Source organism: Dermacentor variabilis, chromosome 5 (genome assembly GCF_050947875.1).
Source record: "Dermacentor variabilis isolate Ectoservices chromosome 5, ASM5094787v1, whole genome shotgun sequence".
NCBI lineage: Eukaryota > Metazoa > Arthropoda > Arachnida > Ixodida > Ixodidae > Dermacentor > Dermacentor variabilis.
In genome coordinates, this window is record NC_134572.1 from 15,435,533 (window position 1) to 15,453,297 (window position 17,765).

At 43.3% G+C, this 17,765-nt stretch overlaps 1 protein-coding gene across 2 annotated transcripts in view; it reads right to left on the bottom strand.

Moving 5' to 3' along the window:
- Positions 1–16,670, bottom strand: part of Moca-cyp (nuclear cyclophilin protein Moca-cyp) — a 69,972-nt gene extending 53,302 nt beyond the window's left edge. For both annotated transcript variants that reach the window (XM_075691799.1, XM_075691798.1), the window contains exons 1-5: positions 16,575–16,670; positions 14,297–14,370; positions 10,562–10,636; positions 10,043–10,150; positions 4,818–4,862 (exon numbers count right to left, since the gene is read on the bottom strand). In XM_075691799.1, coding sequence (XP_075547914.1) covers positions 4,818–4,862; positions 10,043–10,150; positions 10,562–10,636; positions 14,297–14,363 — 295 coding nt within the window. In that variant the 5' untranslated portion in view covers positions 14,364–14,370; positions 16,575–16,670. The remainder of the gene's footprint in view (positions 1–4,817; positions 4,863–10,042; positions 10,151–10,561; positions 10,637–14,296; positions 14,371–16,574) is intronic.
- Positions 16,671–17,765: the final 1,095 nt, after the last annotated feature.

A 17,765-nucleotide genomic window follows, 5' to 3' on the forward strand; every position in this document is an offset into this window, starting at 1 on the left:
TTGGTTAGCAAATATGATGTAAATCCCAGACAATGGTGTCCGAGATGCCACCCAATCTTGGAAGTCATGCCAAGGAACCATGCTGGTTGTCGACATTCTGGATTATGTGTCATTTATGGCGAACGGTACTAGGAACATTTTAATGCAATAGCACCATAGGTGGACTTAACCCAATTTGGAGGTATCACTGTCTCTGCTAAAAACATGGGCCGATCCCAAAGCCAATGCAGTCTAACATGGTGTCTAAAAGCGCTAGCTGTCACATGTGCTGAGGGAAAGCCTCATGGCATTTCTGTAGAAAAGTGTCTCATTAATTACTATACCAGAGCACATGCAAAATACTTTTCTAATTAAAATAAATCTGCAACAGCTTAGCAGGATAAAAGTATTTGGAAATTTCCATACTTCTTTTTTAGACAGCTTGACAGCAAAAGCGTTAATAATTGAAATGGGAATAAAGTCCAGTTTGTTTTCCAGTAACTTGACCAGACCTGGGCTGCTTTAGCAGGAAACCAAAGAGCGATAAAATAAAGGACTGTTATGAACAATGTGCAAGAACGCACAGAAATAATTGAGATAAGTCATCTTCCTAAACGGCATTATGCAAATGTTCTCTGTGGCGAAGGATTAAGGTCAATTTATGCTCGAGCCGTAAATTGGCGTTTAGTCAAGTGCCAAGACAATTGTTCCACAACACCAATCAAATTAATGATATAAAATGATTCACTATCTTCAATAAGCTTTCAAGAACTAAGATCTGTCCCAGAATCAAGCACAACATTCTTTTAAGGGGGGACGCGGGTCTTGAAATCGCGAAAAATGGTCAAAAATGGCAATTTTCAAAAATTGCGTTTTTGAAGTCTTTAATGTCCCAACTATGTCTCTACAAAATATTATGGCTCAATTCCTACTCGAAGTATAAAAAAAACGGCAATTAGAAACGTCGGTGAGCCGAAATTGAACGCCAAGCGCGAATGTTTGCCTCATTTTCAAGCTGCCGTAGCTCCGCGCGACGCGAACCGATCGGCGCCATCTTGGTCTCGTTTAAAAGCTGGTTTCCCGCTCTCCATTCTGGCGCCCCTCGGCACGCTGTAGACTCTCGTGCAGCGGAGCGATCGGCACCAGTTCTCAAGCGGGAAATCGTCGCGAGACAGCCGCTGATTGGGTGAAACGGGCGCCTCCTCGAGGGCAGCCCTCTGATTGGCCGTGACGCATGCTTCGCCTGCCGCGGCCCCGTTGTTCGACTCCTTCGCGTCGTCTGCTTTCGCCTGCACGCACGTCATTTTTCGCGCTCTTTCTTTCCTAGTATTTTTCGTTCTTCCTTTCTCTTTATCGTTCTTGTAGATATTTTGGCTATTGAGTCGCTTCTTTTAACCACAAATTTCTTGCTTTTGCGTGCCTGGTGTCTTTGTTCCGCGTGTCACGATGGCGCGAGACGCGCGCTTGAAAGCAAGCACGCGAAAAGCAGTCAGCATAAAGACGCGCATGCAATAAGATGAGCGCTACATCTTCGACAACTACAGCTTCGGTGATGTCGCAAGCTGCTGTGCCCTTGGTGGATGCGGCCGGACTGAGCTCGCCAACAACAGCTTCGCCGGAGGACGCGGCTAAACAAACCCCATCGACGCTAGCTTCGCCGGTGGACGCGGCTGGACAGTGTCGATCGGTGTCAACTTAGGTGTTACCGCAAGTCTCTGCAGTGCCGGTGGATGCGCCTGGACTAAGCCCGTCGAAAATACCAACTTTTGAGACGCTGCAAGTCGCTTCGGATTCCGTGTCGTCGGAAGCGGCCGAGCCGGCTGACCGAAGCCTAACGTCGACTTCGGCGTTTCCGCACGCCGCTTCGGTGCCGACGGACGCGGCTGAACCGAGCTCGCGTGCTCAACGCTTCGACATGGTGTTTTTCACGGAGGCGGAGTGCGCGGGGCGCGAAAAGATACGCAGACAACATTAAAACTTCATTGGCAAAGAATTCCGCGACTTCCCGCGAGTTCGAGCTAATGAACGTCGGCACAGGAAGTGAAGACGACGATCGCGGCACAGAGTACATCATCGTTGATCTCTCTGTGCTAAAGAAGCTGTTTGCGTCCTCAAGCTGCAGCAAGTGTGGGATGGCCACTCTCCAACTCGCAAAGTGCAGTGAGAGAGAGCAGTGAGAGAACCAGCAGAGCTGTTGCAGCACAGCTTGGTTACAGTCCTGGGAGCTACCTCATTCGTAGGAGCCTTGAAAAAGATAAACAGAGGCTCTGCAGGTCTGATAAAAGTCACACCAATGCTGAAAAGATGAAGAAGAGGATGGCCAAGAAGCACAAGCCTGACAGAACCCAGCACTACTGCCCAGGACTTTTGTGAATGTGTGGCAGATTCAAAGAAAATAGCAAGTGACTTTCTGAGCTTCTTTTTTTTTTTTTTTTGTCAAGTGCCAATGCAATACAGAAGTTTTCACAATTTTTACATGAACAGATTTCTGTGAGTTTGGTGTTATTGTGTTCAGTAATGACTGGGCTGCATGCTAAAGCATTAAATTTTTCCATGTGATAGGTAAACAAAAGTGGTAGAGTAAGCAAAACTTTGAATGCAATTTTCTCAGCTTTGCTTTTTCGATCAAATGCCTTTGCCTTACAGAACTTTTCATAATGTTTGCATCAACTGATTTTATTGAATTAGGTATCATTTTTTTCAGTAAGACCTCAGCTACATCCTAAAGCTTTCCATTTTTCATTAAACCCAATAGACTAGCAATTAAGTCAGATGTAAGCTAATTACTCCCACATTGTTTTTTTCTTCCTACTTTGTTATTCATTCATGACCTATATGACGACTTTTTAAAAATTTCTTTAGCTTTAGGATGTGCAGTGGGCCCTTGAAAATGACAGCTATTCTTTAAAACTGATTTTTTTAATTAAGAAATTATCATAATGGCCCGTAAGAAAAGACCTATGTGGGATAAATTATTTTGCAATATCTTCATTTCTAGATGAGATATATAAAATCTGAATATATATTTGGAATCAGCATTCAAAGATATATCTGCATGCCAATTTTCAGAAAGATATGTTAAGAAATAAAAAAAAAGTTTTAAAGACCCTCATCCCCCCTTAAGCATGCACTACACATTTCATGATGTTAATTAATATAATTATGTTATACATAATGAGAATAACATTTAAATAAAGAGAATATACTCTCACACAGAATTTCCTATTTCAGCAAATGAGCATCCTAATGTTACAACCATGTACAGTCACACACCTTTATAGCGAAGTGCTTGGGGCCTCCAAAAATTGTTCATCACACAGGTCGCTTCGTTGTAAAGGTAGTGCACCCATCTCACAATAGAACCGGGACAGAATTATTCCTTCGATATACAGATCACTTCGCTGTAGAGGCGTTCATTGTAGATTCACTTGACTGGATGCTACATGCACACTTCAGTGGAACACATCTGGTGTGAGTGAGCTCCTTTTAAAGCATTAGCTTTTCTTAGCTTATTTTTCAGTTTCGTGTAGTTGGCATGGTCTGCAGACCTTCTCTCTCATCTCTCAGACCTGCTCCACTCTCCTTTCTCAATGGTGGAAGTGCATGACTGTGCACTTCCACCAATGAAAGAGGAGTGTTCCGTCACGTGGCGCAAATCTTGGTTTCCTGCAACTCCCAATGGATGGTGTTTCCTTCCACGCACCACGGGCGGCAGAACCCCCATATTGCAGCCGCAGTATCAAGGAAGTTATGCTATGATGTGACCACGCTTTGCCTGTCTTTCTGTGTGTCAGTGATGGTGACGGGCATTTGCAGTCACATCGCATTAACTGTGTGGTGTTTAACATTGTGGCATGTGCCAGTGTACACTTGAAGAGCCAGTGAGCACTTTGAGCATCGAAGAGGAGCGTAGTATTTTAAACCAGAATACTATAATACATCCTTCAAACTGAAATGTCATTCAGGATGCAGGAACTCCAGACCCTCAAGCAATTCAGCAGGCTTGAGATTGGAAAGGAAATCGCCTATCCTGCACCATGGCTAATGCTTGAACACCCCCTTTACACAATGGCAGCTGTAGCGAGTATCTTTTACTTTCTTAACTGTTCTCCCCCTCCCCATCACCTCTGCCAGACGCTCCTCCGCTCAGCACACCATCAAGAAGCATACTCATTGACTAGCTTCTTTCAGCAGCTGTATTCTAAGCCATGCTATATGTATACATTCAGTTCTGCTGGAAGAAAAACAGGAGTCAGGAAAGGCTATCTCCTATCCGGTACTGCATTACAGATGGTTAAGAGTAGAGACTTTTAGCGTGTCCGGTATTCGGGCAAGCGCGGGCGGTTTTCCGGTTTAGCGGGGGCGTCAACGTGAGCGGCCAGATTGGTGGCGCCAGCTGGTGGCGCAAAGTTCAACCACACATACACAGAGCTAATTACTATATTCTGCTTAGCTGCTGGCGTAAATTTTCGACAGTGGCGTAATCGTGTCCACAATTACGCCGCTGCCAAAAATTTGCACGTGTGACGAAGCAGGATATGGTGAGTTACTGCAGTTTTAGCTATGCGTTTGTCTGGTTGAGCTCTACAACACCAGGCGGCTTCACCGCTCCGGCCGCTCACGTTTACGCCCAAACCATCCGGTAATCCGCCCAAACCGCTCCTGTTTACCGGAATAGCATACAAGCTAAAAGTCTCTAGTGACTTGAACTCTATATTTTTCTGATATATAATGCATTTCTGACCCCAAGTGCTGTTAGTGCATGTTCCCTCTATGGCATGCAGGCCTGAACAACCCAACTTCAGCTAAGCCTTATCAATGAAGAGCATGGAACGCACCTTTGAAGGTCCCACCATAGATGGATTCCCCACCGCTTCCATTACCTGGCAACACCAATAGAAAGAATGACAGGCAAATCATCAGTCAGCACAGCGAAACATAAACAGTGTACGTCCAGAGGTGAAACAAACACTACAGCTTCTCTCTGCATGTTTTCCGAGTTATCCACATATTATTTGTGCCAATGAAAGGCCAGCCGCAACAGGAATCAATTCTGATTTCGTAAGAATTGGCAAAGGAGTTGTTTGTTAAGAAGTCTGTAATTCAGTGTGCTTAGCAGCCAACACGACTGAACGTAAGGTTTATTTTCTGCGCTGCCAAGGAAGACAATTTGGCCGGTTTAACAGCTTTCAACAGTTTTCTTTTGTGTATCTCAAGGCACATGTGTTTTAAAAAATTATAAAGGAGCAAAGTGCTGGGAAGGAACAACAGGGCTCTTGTAGAGCACATTTGACAGGAGATATTGACGCCTCATTAACTCTTTCATTACCGTGAGAAAATGGTTGTTTTTTATAGGTCTCAGAAAAAAGTTATTTACCACTACAAATAATAATTCAGCACACACTGCAGCATAGCATATTGTGCATAATGAAATGCTTTTTCCAAAAACATACGTTGCCAAAAAAAATTATAAAATAAAACAAAAATTCTAGAAACCGCTATTTTTGCCACCAGTTGATCAAAACAATAAAAAAACACGATATCTTCAAAGAAATTGTTACAGATAGGATGGGTTTATACAATATGATAGGTGGTTAGCGTAGAGCAAGGGACAGGATAGTCATGCAAGGCCAACAGGCAGCAGCCAGCTCCTCATGCAGACCTCTACTTTCTCTTCCTTCCGCTGTGTCATGCAGCATGACAGCTTCGTAGCCCAATGGTGCTACAGTTTAAATCGAGCAACGTGCATGACTTGCGTTTGTGACCGCCGGTTGTGCGAAGTCAGTCTTGCGATGACCTATGTCACGTCACTCAAGCGTTTCAGTATGACGTATGGGCCAGTGTACCATAAAAGAAATTTTGTGTACAGCCCCTTTTTCCGTACCGGTGTCCAAAGCCAAACAAAGTCCCCTGGAGCAAATGTGACGAGCATATGTCGAGCGTCCCCCCCCCCCCCCCCCATGACGAGCCTTGGTACAATCTCGAGAGGAGAAAGTCCGGAGGCTGGCCAGTCGACAGGCTTCTTCGGTACAACATAAAATCTGGCCTATGAAAAAGTCATCATGTGGAGAGCAGGGAAGGATAGTGTCGATAAAGCTTTGGGGGTTGCGCGCATAAAGAAGAAAGAAAGGTGCATAACATGCGACTTCATGCTTGACAGTATTGTAAGCGTATGTAACAAATGGTAAAAAAGAACCCTAATTTTCGCGATTTGTGGAGACAAACCTGGCAAGCATGTTGGTCAGGGTACGATTCGTGGGCTCAGTGAGGCCATTTGTTTGCGGGCGGTAAGGGGTCGAGTGCCAGTAATCACATCTACAAAAACGTAGTAGTTCTTTAACAACGTCCGCAGTAAACTGCCGTCCGCGATCACTAATCATAACGCGTGGAGCACCGTGGCGGAGCATCATGGAGTATAGCAGGAAAGATGACACATCAGCTGCTGTGGCCGAAGCAAGTGCCACAGTCTCAGTATAGCGGGTCAAATAGTCCACACACACAACAATCCAGCGACGTCTGGTAGTAGACTTGGGGAAGGGACCCAGCAAGTCGAGACCAACTCTTTCAAATGGCATGGTCGAGGGCTTAACTGGCTGCAGGGCACCCGCAGAAGGCGTTAACTGCTTATATCGTTGGCAAACTGCACAGCTGGAAACTTGCTGCTTCGCCGTCTTCCAGAGCTTGGGCCAATAGAAACGTGGGCACAGTTGGTGGAGCATCCAAGCAAAGCCAAGGTGGCCTGACGTGATGTAATCGTGCATGGCCTGAAGGATCATAGCTCTCAATGTTTGGGGAACCACGAGGAGAAGTGGAGCACCGTCAGCAGAATAATTCATCTTATACAATAAACCATCAACAATTTAATGAAGGTGAGCCCCGTGCTGGTGACCATGCGGCGTCAAGAATAGGTCTAATGGAAGCGTCATGCTTTTGCTCAGGCTTGAAGGCAATCGCATCAGGAAACTGTTCAGAGATAGTAAGGAGGTATTCATCTAAGTCATCGTCCGCATCTCGCATGCTTGCTGACCGAAGGCGAGATAAACAGTCAGCATCAGTGTGACAGCGACCACTCTCGTACGTGATGAAACAGTTGTATTCTTGAAGCCGTAATGACCACCGAGCCAATAGGATAGATGGATCGCATAGCACAACCAACCAACAAAGAGAATGGTGGTTTGTCACTATCGTGAAGTGGTGGCCATACAAGTATGGTCAAAACTTGTGAGTGGCGAAGACTACCACAAGGCATTCCAATACGGTTATGGTATAATTCTGCTCAGCCTTGTTAAGAGTATGGCTTGCGTAGGCGATGACTTGTTGGCGTCCACCATGTATATGTATGAGTACTGTTCCATCGCCTAGACCACTAGCATCGGTATGAAGTTCAGTTGGGGCCTCAGGATCAAACTGGCACAAAATTTGAGCTGCGGTGAGCAGAAATTTTAGTTGACGGAATGCAGACTCACACTCAGTAGTCCATACAAACGGTGTGTACTTGTGAAGGAGTGCCGTGAGCAGCTGAGCTAGGCGTGCAAAGTCCTTAATAAAACGGCGAAAGTACGAACATAATTCCAGGAAACTGCAGAGGTCTTTCGCCGTCTCTAGCTGGTGGAAGCCACAGACAGCTGCAAGCTTCTGCGGGTCTGGATGGATGCTTTCTTTGTCGACGAGGAAACCCAAAACAAGTGTTTGATGCTCACCAAAGTGGCACTTTTTGGAGTTTAATATCAGTCCAGCTTGCCGTATGCAGTCAAGGACAACTTCCAGTCGTTGGTTGTGCTCATGAAATGTCTTGCTGTAACTGACAAGGTCATCCAGGTAACACATGCATATTTCCCACCGAAGTGCGCACAGAATCATGTCCATAAATTGTTCGAATGTTGCCAGAGCATTACACAAACCAAAAGGCATTATGTTAAACTTGAAGAGTCCATCAGGCGTTATGAAGACAGTCTTCTCCTTGTCTGGGTATGCCCGAGTGCAGATCGACAGAGGAGAATTACGAGGCAGAATGTAAACAGTCAATGGCGTCATCTATATGCGGGAGAGGATACACATCCTTCTTTGTCACTGCATTTAGGCACCTGTAGGTGGCACAGAATCACCATGAGTCATCTTTCTTGTTGAGCAATATAACTGGAGCTGCCCATGGCATGACAATATAAATATCAAATTCAGAATATACATTTCAAAGATAAATAAACTAGGAATAGTGTCTGAAAAATGAAATTCTCAGTACACCGCCATTCTTCCGATACAGAAAAGAAAATCGGTCATGCCATGCAATGAAGCAGTTCCTGGATTTTGTGAAGCATAGGTGAACTCCACAATTTTCCCGCAAAACGCATGGTTTTTGTTGAACTTTGAGGTTTTCATAGCACATTTTGCAGTTCCGCCTTTTCGGCACCTTCTGAGGATGGTCCGATGAGAAGTCCAAGGAACGTGCTTCACCAGTTTGTCTAGAGCCATGCAACTCTTCCAAGACCGTTCGCTTTCAGCACAGCCGGGCAACTACAATATTATGCATCCAAGCATATCTGTTTGCATTTTTGCACATTGTCTTTATCACCTCTGCAGAGAAGAAGAGTAGAAAGAAATCCCACACTGTTGTAAGACGTCTTGCGCTGATCCGTAGTGCTGGGCCTTTTTGGCGTGAACAGAAGTTTCTTTGCTCCCAATGGCAGCACGTCATAACCAAGCAAAGTATGCACCGTGAAGATAATCAGTTGAGCTCTCAGGTCGTGAAAAAATATCAGCAGATAAGTGAGCACAAGGAAGGAGACCGCTCAAGGCCGTAAAGGAAATTTGCTAGTGAACAGCTGCAGATGTCCGATGCTGACTCAAAACATTCACCGTCAGAGCTTGAATCTGCTTTACTGTCATCTTCAGAATCCTAATTCGAGTCCTCATCACTAAATTCAAGTCCGGGTGCAACACAGTTTCGAGCAGGACGCTTTTCTCGCGATGCAGCTGCACGGGACGACGCCATGGGAACGACTTTCGATAACTGCACAGTGACACCAGCAGCGCTCCTTGCCGAAATTTTACGCGAGAAACGTTACCGGAACTCTTGAAAACTGGTTGCAAAAGCCAGGTCCACATTTGGACATGCGGCCGACCTTCAGAAATACATTTTAGTGGAATAAAACGACTCGGAGTCCAAACCGAAGCTCACTAGTGAACAGGTGGCGTCATATTCGGATAATTATCACCGCTCGACACTGTTGGACAGCAAAGCCGGTGATATAATTTAATTTGTGATGCACTGGGAGTCATTTGATTACAAGATCTTCATGCAAGTACGGCGTAATCGTGAGCGGCATGCTTTTTTTTTTCGAGAGCGGTAGAAGGTGACAGCCACGCCTCTTTTCGCTACAACATACGCACATTAGTTTGCAAAAATATCCGTCAAAAATCACGAAATCGCCGGAGTGCCAAAATTTAAAGTTATTCTGAAAGTGCAGTGCCTGTACTAACTACTGAATGGCCTTATATGGATAAGAAACGGCTCCTATAAGTTGCAATTGGCCATCTAAAGCATCGTTCACCGGTGATCGATTTGAATAGGTGTGGTAACAAAAGAGTTAAGGCCCCACAAACTTTATTCACCACAATATGTACATCAAATTTAACAGTTTACATTGCCACGTATGACATGAGCAAATGAACAACTGTAAGCTGTTTTGACACCACTAGTAACAGCAATATTTTTCTCAGCGCAGTCACCAACAAGGGCATTGCAAGCGTGATGGCATGTATAGTGCCATCTTCAGGAGTCCAGTGTTTTGCACTAACCTAATGCCTATTAGTGCACCTTGCATAAACCAAAGAACAAAAATGCAAAGCTCAGACACACGTGACTGCACGTTCCATCAAATACGTGTATGTCACTAGGCATGTGAAGGCTTTATTAATCTATCTTGAAGGCACACTTGCATTGCTCATCCTCCAGCTACTGACAAAAGAAAGAGAGAGAAGAACTGCTAGCATTATATTTACAACAACTGTTCAGAGTCACGTCAGGTATTCAACAAAAAGGCAAAAAGAAGACAGTGTCGCTTACCAACAGAGAAGTCTCCCCCCTGGATCATAAAGCTGCGAATGACACGGTGAAACTTTGCACCTTTGTAGTGGAGTGGCTTGCCCGTTGTCTTGCCTATGCCACATTCTCCTGAAGAATGAAATTAAACGAAAGCTAGTGAGTTACTACTAGGTATAAGGTAACAGAAGTTAAACTGCAGGTGGTGTCTTCACAGCAGACACTGTTGTCAAACACTTGCTTATTGAGGGTCACTAGCTGCAGGGTGCATTCTTAGCTAGCTACAGAGCCTGTGTCCAGATTTCCAAAAGGCACACTCACTGGCAGAGGGCTTAGCCAAAAATAAAAAATAAACAGAAAACAAGAGCTAATCTCAATATGGCTTAAACAAGCTCGGTTTAACACCCTTCATCAAGGTGTACACTACATAACGTCTATATATTGTGCTCAATTAACTTGTGCAACATCATCCAACCTTTGTACATAGCTCTATAAATTTATATAAATTCAAAAATAAGCTTAGCATAGTAAATGTATACAAACCTGTGCAAAGGGCCCGGAAGTTCTCACATGTGACGGGACAGACGTCTGCAAACAGTTCAAAAACAATCCTTCCCGCTGCAACAGAGAGAAAAGAAAACTATTAAAGGGCCCTTAGTCTCACTCATGCGTATGTGAGGCATATGTCCAAAGCAAACAGACAGACTCTAATTCACATGGCAACATAGCTTAAGGTAAGCCTACAGTATATTTAAGGTATTACCACATGCCAAAATGTTTGTGCCAAAAACGTTAATTTTTAATCACATACAGCACCACGTAACATGACAGGAAACATTTGGTTCATGTATGCAAAGAAATATAAAACTTCCACGGCACCTACTACTGCACAGCATGAAATCATGCATGTTCAAATTTCACGTTTGAATTTGTGCACCAGGCATAGTTATTGGTTCAGAGCTCTCTTCATACTGCTCACAATGATGCCATTGGGAGAAAAGGTTTGTGAACAATGGCAGCCATCAAAATAACTTAATTTTCTTCTGGCATTACCAAACAGTATATGTGTTTCATTGGTTGAACATCAGCCTGTACACTGCACCACTCGATTTCAAGGTGCACGCTTAGGCTGCGAAAAAAAAGTTATCTGTGGCAGTCATGGTCTCCAGACTTTTGCTTCCGCATGTACACCCTCAGTGAAAAATATAGACATTATGTTTTATGACCTAGGATAAGTTTAAGCCATGCAGCGGTGCTGTGCTTAAGCTTTCTCTGCAACACTCAAGCTTTCTGAAAAGTATGAACACTAGCCGTCACCTTCAGAAAGTACAGTACGAACCTGTTACAGCAAACCACTCGGGACCATACTAAATGCTTATCACACTGAGAAGTGATCAACAGTAGAGTAGCAGAGGAACTTGGACAAACTGGTGTACGTTCATACTTGATGCAAACAGTACTAACAAAGACAAGGACAACAAAATTAAGGTATGTTTACACACAAGCACTGCGTGAATCTACCTTAATTTCCTTGATCACGCCTTCGTCAAGTTTCAACGGTGGATGAACAAGGGAAGTCACTGGAGACAATGTTTCAATACTTGTCTTTATCAGGGCAGCAACTACTTTTCTAGGCAGAATTTATACAGCTCACTCTTCCCCACCCCCAATGGGGGACGAAGACAAGAGGGTGTGTACAGTAGGGTGAGGAAACACAAAGATAGTTAAAAAGACGAAGTGTTCAAATTAAGGAAGCGCTAAGTTGGAATACAGCCTTTGCATCAGGAAAACCAACTTGGAGATGCAGTACCCCACAAAAAGCCAATAAAGAATAGGCAAGGTCATCCTGATAAACTGCCAAAAAGAAGATGTATGCAAGATTTCCCAAGCGCAGGCTGCAGACATTGTGAAAGCACCAGCACTAGACTGTCTAGAACTAGCAAAGGGTATTAAAGACCAACTACTACGAAAGTTTGGACACCATAAAGCCTAGTTTCTGATGTTGTAGGTATAGAGCAGCCTCCTTGCAAAATTTTAGGTTTGAAATGAGTGGAGTCGATGTGTCATGAAAGGAGATGCCTTTGGTACCAAAACCGAAAGAAAGCAAAACACCCCAGAATTACCGCTTGCCAAAAATAACCCAAAGCCAGAATGTACAAAACTAGCGTGACTTTTATGCATGACCCCCCAAGATTAGGCAGTGGCTGTGGCACGATGGTGAGTTCAATTCTATACTTGGGTGTCACACTAGACGAGCATCTTCATTGGAAGCCTCACATTGCATTGCTGAGTAAAAAGTTGAGCAAGGCTTGTTTTATGCTGTATAAATGCCGTTATTACTTCGACCCTGCCACTCTGAGAACAATTTACTTTAGCATATTCCATAGCCATCTATCCTACTGTATTGCATCGTGGGGTAACACATACGTTACATATGTTGAGCCTATCGTACTTCTTCAGAAAAGGGCCTTGTGATTTATGACTTTTTCGGACTACAATGCTATATCAATGCCGCTGTTTCAAAGTTTAAATATACTACCTTTTAATTTATTACTGAATCTTAAAACTATATTGCATACTCATAACGGCATAACCACTAACTGTCCTTGAATCCTGTCCTTGTAAAAATTTTTTACATTCCAGAAGCAATACACGCAGCGCACTTAAGGGAAATTTTTTCTTGCCAAAAATGCATAATGTATATGGAAGGCGAAGGTTAAGCAACACTGGAGCACTCCTATGGAACGGCCTACCAACAGAAGTAAAACAAGCAAAATGTTTTTCACTATCAGTGAAATCCCATTATCACTCATTACTATTATCTTCATAGTTTTCATCTGGATGGTGTACACATGTTTACCTTTTTCACTTGCAGTGTATAATTTACTAAATACAAATTCCTTTCTGTGGGTTTCTCGTAGCTAATACACGTACCCTGCCTTGTGCTTTCAATGAATGTTTATGTATATATGACTTACTTATACTTCGTATTGATGTTAAGATTGTGAATAATAACTAGCATGGATCCCAACTAGCCTTGAGCTAGGGATCCAGATGTCCTGTACCACATTTCCTGTGTACTTTCCTATTTTGAATAAACTTTAATTTCAATTTCAATTTCAATTTCAAAATCTAGAAGGCGATGTGCAGGGATCTGCATCACATCTGCTAACCACCAGGTGCAAGCATCTGCTTGCACCTGGTCCTGCAGCATTACCTAGATTGCTTCAGTAGTGCATACTAGTCATTTATATACAATTCAGCCAAAGTACCATATAGACTCGTGTAAGGGCCGCACATATTTTCAAAATTTTGGTGAGGTGCGGCCCCTACACGGGACTGAAACATTTTAGTTGTGACAGTCCTAACCTTTTAGTCAGGACTGAAACTTTTTAGTCAAAAGGGTGTCGGCGCAGCCGGCGACTCGTGCACACCCCAGATCCATTGCATCAGAGACCAACACACAGCTCTCGCCATCTAGTAGCAGCATGCGAAAACGAGCAGCGCATGAAAATTTGCCAATGCATGTGCGCAGCATGGGGCATCGAAAGTGATTGCTTCTGCGTTGGGGGTGCAGCCCTTGCGCAAGTCTATACAGTAATGTTTCATTGCAGTTGGCCTTTTAATGCCCATCCTACCAAGTGATGCAGCAAGTCAAAATACTGAACTGGAATTCCGGAAATAGTGAGCACCAACGCTGATTGAGCACCAGCAGAAATATGTCAATAAGTTCCCTGAACCATAAACTTGAATTCTCCAAACTTAGACTCTGTTTTACTCTATAATGGCATTATCTTATATTTTACAAAAGGAATTAATCTAATCCTCAGAAACAAGATACAAAGCAATTAATGTACTGTGCGCTACATGCTTTAACACCCCAGACCGTATTCTGTATTTTTTTTTTTCAATTTTATTATTTTTGGCAAATGAGTTCTCCAGAAGCCCGCAAGGTGGAGGAAAGTTCATGAAAGGGAAAAATTGTCATCCACCCGACTGCAGCACAGAGCTTCAAAGAAAACCTATACTGTTTTCCTTTGTATTTTTGTGCTACAGTCCGGTGGAAGATAATTTTTCTCTTTTGTGTTCTATTAATTTTGTGTCACCCATTCCACCAATGGCCAATCTAAGTGATGGGGTTTCCATTATTACCCCCAATATTCTATTTTTAGATGCTACTGATTCATTTAAAATTCTTTTTCTGCTACTCTGGTACCCTGAAACCCATTTGTAACAACCCAAGAAGCGACTTCCCGGGCCCAAACCACTGTGACTTACCAGACTCGTCCCCGATCTGCACATCAAAGAAGCAGCGAGGGTTGTATCGTTTTTTCTCTATGGTCATCTTTCATCTGCACGAAATCACAATGCACTGTTGCAGACACTGGCTTTGGCAAAGGCTCACAATGCAAGGCCTCACAAAGCCAACAAAAGTTATAACCATTTAGTATAACACTAGTTTTCTTGAAATGCTAGTCAGATACTTGAGCTCTGTTTGCATTTTTTATTTTATACCCGTTTCTTTTTTGCCTCACACACACCTCTACCATTTTCCTCGTGTAAAGCAGCAGCAAATGAATGTCTCTAGGTAAAATAAAGCCAGCGTGACAATGAATGGAATGGGCTGAGACATAAGGTAATATATTTTACATAAAATTAACATATTTATTCTCTCCAAGTATGTTCAATCTATACTTGGCATACCTGTGCACATAACTATTGATGTAACCTGCCATGTGCTCTTACTGCTTTTTCCAAAGCCATTCAAACAACCAAGCTTAAAGGAGTACTGGTGCAAAAATTAAAAATGCACACCAAGTGCACTGCCTCCAATACACAATGACCATGCAACTGTGAGCTACCAAACCAGCCAGAACTGTGCATATCTTGATCTGTGCACATCTCTTACAAGGCAACCTGCTCTCTCCTCATGTTCTGTTAAGCCGTGAATTGACTCAACTGTCAGCATCATGGTCATGGTGTGTTTCTGTGTGTGCGCATGTCAGCAGTGTCGGGTGTCAAGAGACTACCACATCAGATTTCAGTGGCGTGAATAGTCTGCTTTTTAACGACCCAAGCTGCACTGCCCTTCACTTGCACTTTAAACTTGTCGCTTTAAAAGGTGACATAATTATTTGTTGCGCTCTTGAAGAACTAAGCCTCTATAGTATAATTACTGGGTCAAAGCTATCTAATAAACAAATAAAAACAAGACAAACACGTTATGTAAGTCCTCCTTTAAGCAATTCACAGTATACTGATGTAAAAATGCCAAGAAGCAAAACATGGGTTGTTCAAACTGGCATACACTGCTCAGTACTCAATGTAAAATTCACTGAACAAAACAGTAATTCTGTGGAAGCGCTGCTTCTAGAAAGCAGCCTTCACTGAGAGGCTGCACAGCATGCAATTATTGTTTCGTAAGCACAGTTAAGTATTTGTATGCGTACGACCTTAACCTTTTGGCATTGCAGTTATCTCAAAACCGTATCATTAGTGATATGTTCGAAGTTCATCATTCACTGAATACCACGTTAACATGTGTGCAGAAATGTCTTCTGCGACTTAATGACTCAAAAAGGAGCTGTGCCGCGTGCAATGCAGCACCGTAAGTTAAGTCTGAATTAGAGATTGCCTTCGTTCCGGCCACACACATAAAATGTCGCACACGCAACAGCAAGCGCGCTAGCGTCATTTGTGTACGGTATGTATGGTCGCAACGGCTTGTTGCCGCTGGCTGTTACACTTCTTAAGCATGTAACAGCGCACACACTATGTATAAGTTCAGCTGTGAGCACAACGCCCGCTCTCAAAAATGAACGCGAGCACTCAACACAGCAATCGAAATGAGAAATAGGCGGGCAGTTTTGTGTTGTTAGCCTCAATATCTTAAACAAACAGGCAACATATCTGGCAGGGCAAGACGCAACACGCTGTCGAATTCCGTGCCTAGCGCGGAAAACAGTACGCAACCAAGCTATGACGTCGTCCGTTTTGAAACGATCGCGCGCGTTCTCAAAGGCCGGAGAACTTTGAAGAAGCTTGCAAGCAAAGGCCAAAAGTAACTGAAACGCTAAGGTGACAATACCGGATGGCGAGAACCCAACAGAAACTCAGAAAATCCAGTGCAGCCTCACGAGCAGAATATTGAAAGCATTGATTTCATCACGTCGGAAGCGACTACCCGGCGTCCGAGCCAACGCTAGTCTGCTTATATGCTTCGTTTGCAGACAATGAAAACAAATCTAAGTAACCGATCGCGCGTATTCAGTTTGTACAAACTTCGGACCGTATTTTGCGATGATATATACAGCGCTTTCCGCATTATATACACAGGTAAAAATACCGAGCGCCCGAGCATGGTTCGCTGCCATGTTGGAAAAATCGTAGCTATCACTGGCGAGGCATCAAAAATTCGTGTTTTCAAAGGCTATGAAACAGCCGTTAGGTTTGCCTCTCCAATCATACACTTCCGTACATTCTTAGTGTAAAGAAAATAACTGTTTCCTACGAAGCTGAAGTCATCGACAATTTGTAAACAGCGAAGAAACCTTACCCAGCATCGGTAAACTCCAAAAACTGAATGCTCGGCGACGTCCTTTGTTGCCAACGGCAAAAGCGATGTTGTGAATTTACCGTCAACATATGTTCACATTTTCATAAAATAATGTTCCTTCTTTTGTTATATATATATATATTATACCTGACTAGCTTGTTACGTTTACGATCAGTCCTGGTTTTAGGTAATGTCATTGCCAAAGCTGGTTCAAGTGGCGCGGAATTTGAATGTTGGGCAAGGCGTTGCAAGTGTGTCGAGCGTGAAGAAAAGTCAAGACCTTGTCGAAAAATAGGAAAACATTTTCACTGGCCTACCAGGCATAGAAAAATGATCTCCAGTGCCGCCGTGATATAATTATGATGGTGTCGACTACTAAATATACCGCTTTATTATTTTAAAGTCTTTTCTTTTATTTCTTGCTGTTTATGCTATTCTGACTACACTTTACGTGCTATTTGATTTATGATCGGTTTCATACATATCTTCGCTTACACACACACACACACACACACACACACACACACACACACACACACACACACACACACACACATATATATATATATATATATATATATATTCGCTTACACACACACACACACACACACACACACACACACTCTCGAAACTGTTGAGGCAAATAAACTTGTCATCCAGTTTTCGTTTACCACAACGCCTCCCTGGTTCCATCATTTCTTCAAATAACACACACACACACACACACACACACACACACACACATATATATATATATATATATATACGCACACACACACACACACACACACACATATATATATATATATATATATATATATATATATATGTGTGTGTGTGTGTGTGTGTGTGTGTGTGTGTGTGTGTGTGTGTGTGTGTGTGTGTGTGTGTGTGTTATTTGAAGAAATGATGGAACCAGGGAGGCGTTGTGGTAAACGAAAACTGGATGACAAGTTTATTTGCCTCAACAGTTTCGAGAGTGGAACTCTCTCCATCAGGGTAATTTCAAAGTTTCTGTGGTCTTTCGTCGTGGTTACAGTGCACTAGAAAATATATACTTCTAGTTCACTGTAGTCGTGGTAGCATGGTGTCTCAGCGGCGGCGACTCCTCTCATCCTCGAGCACATCTGAAGGAGAGGGTGATCCGCCACCCGGCGACTACGGAAACCTTAACTTTAACGGTAACATTTC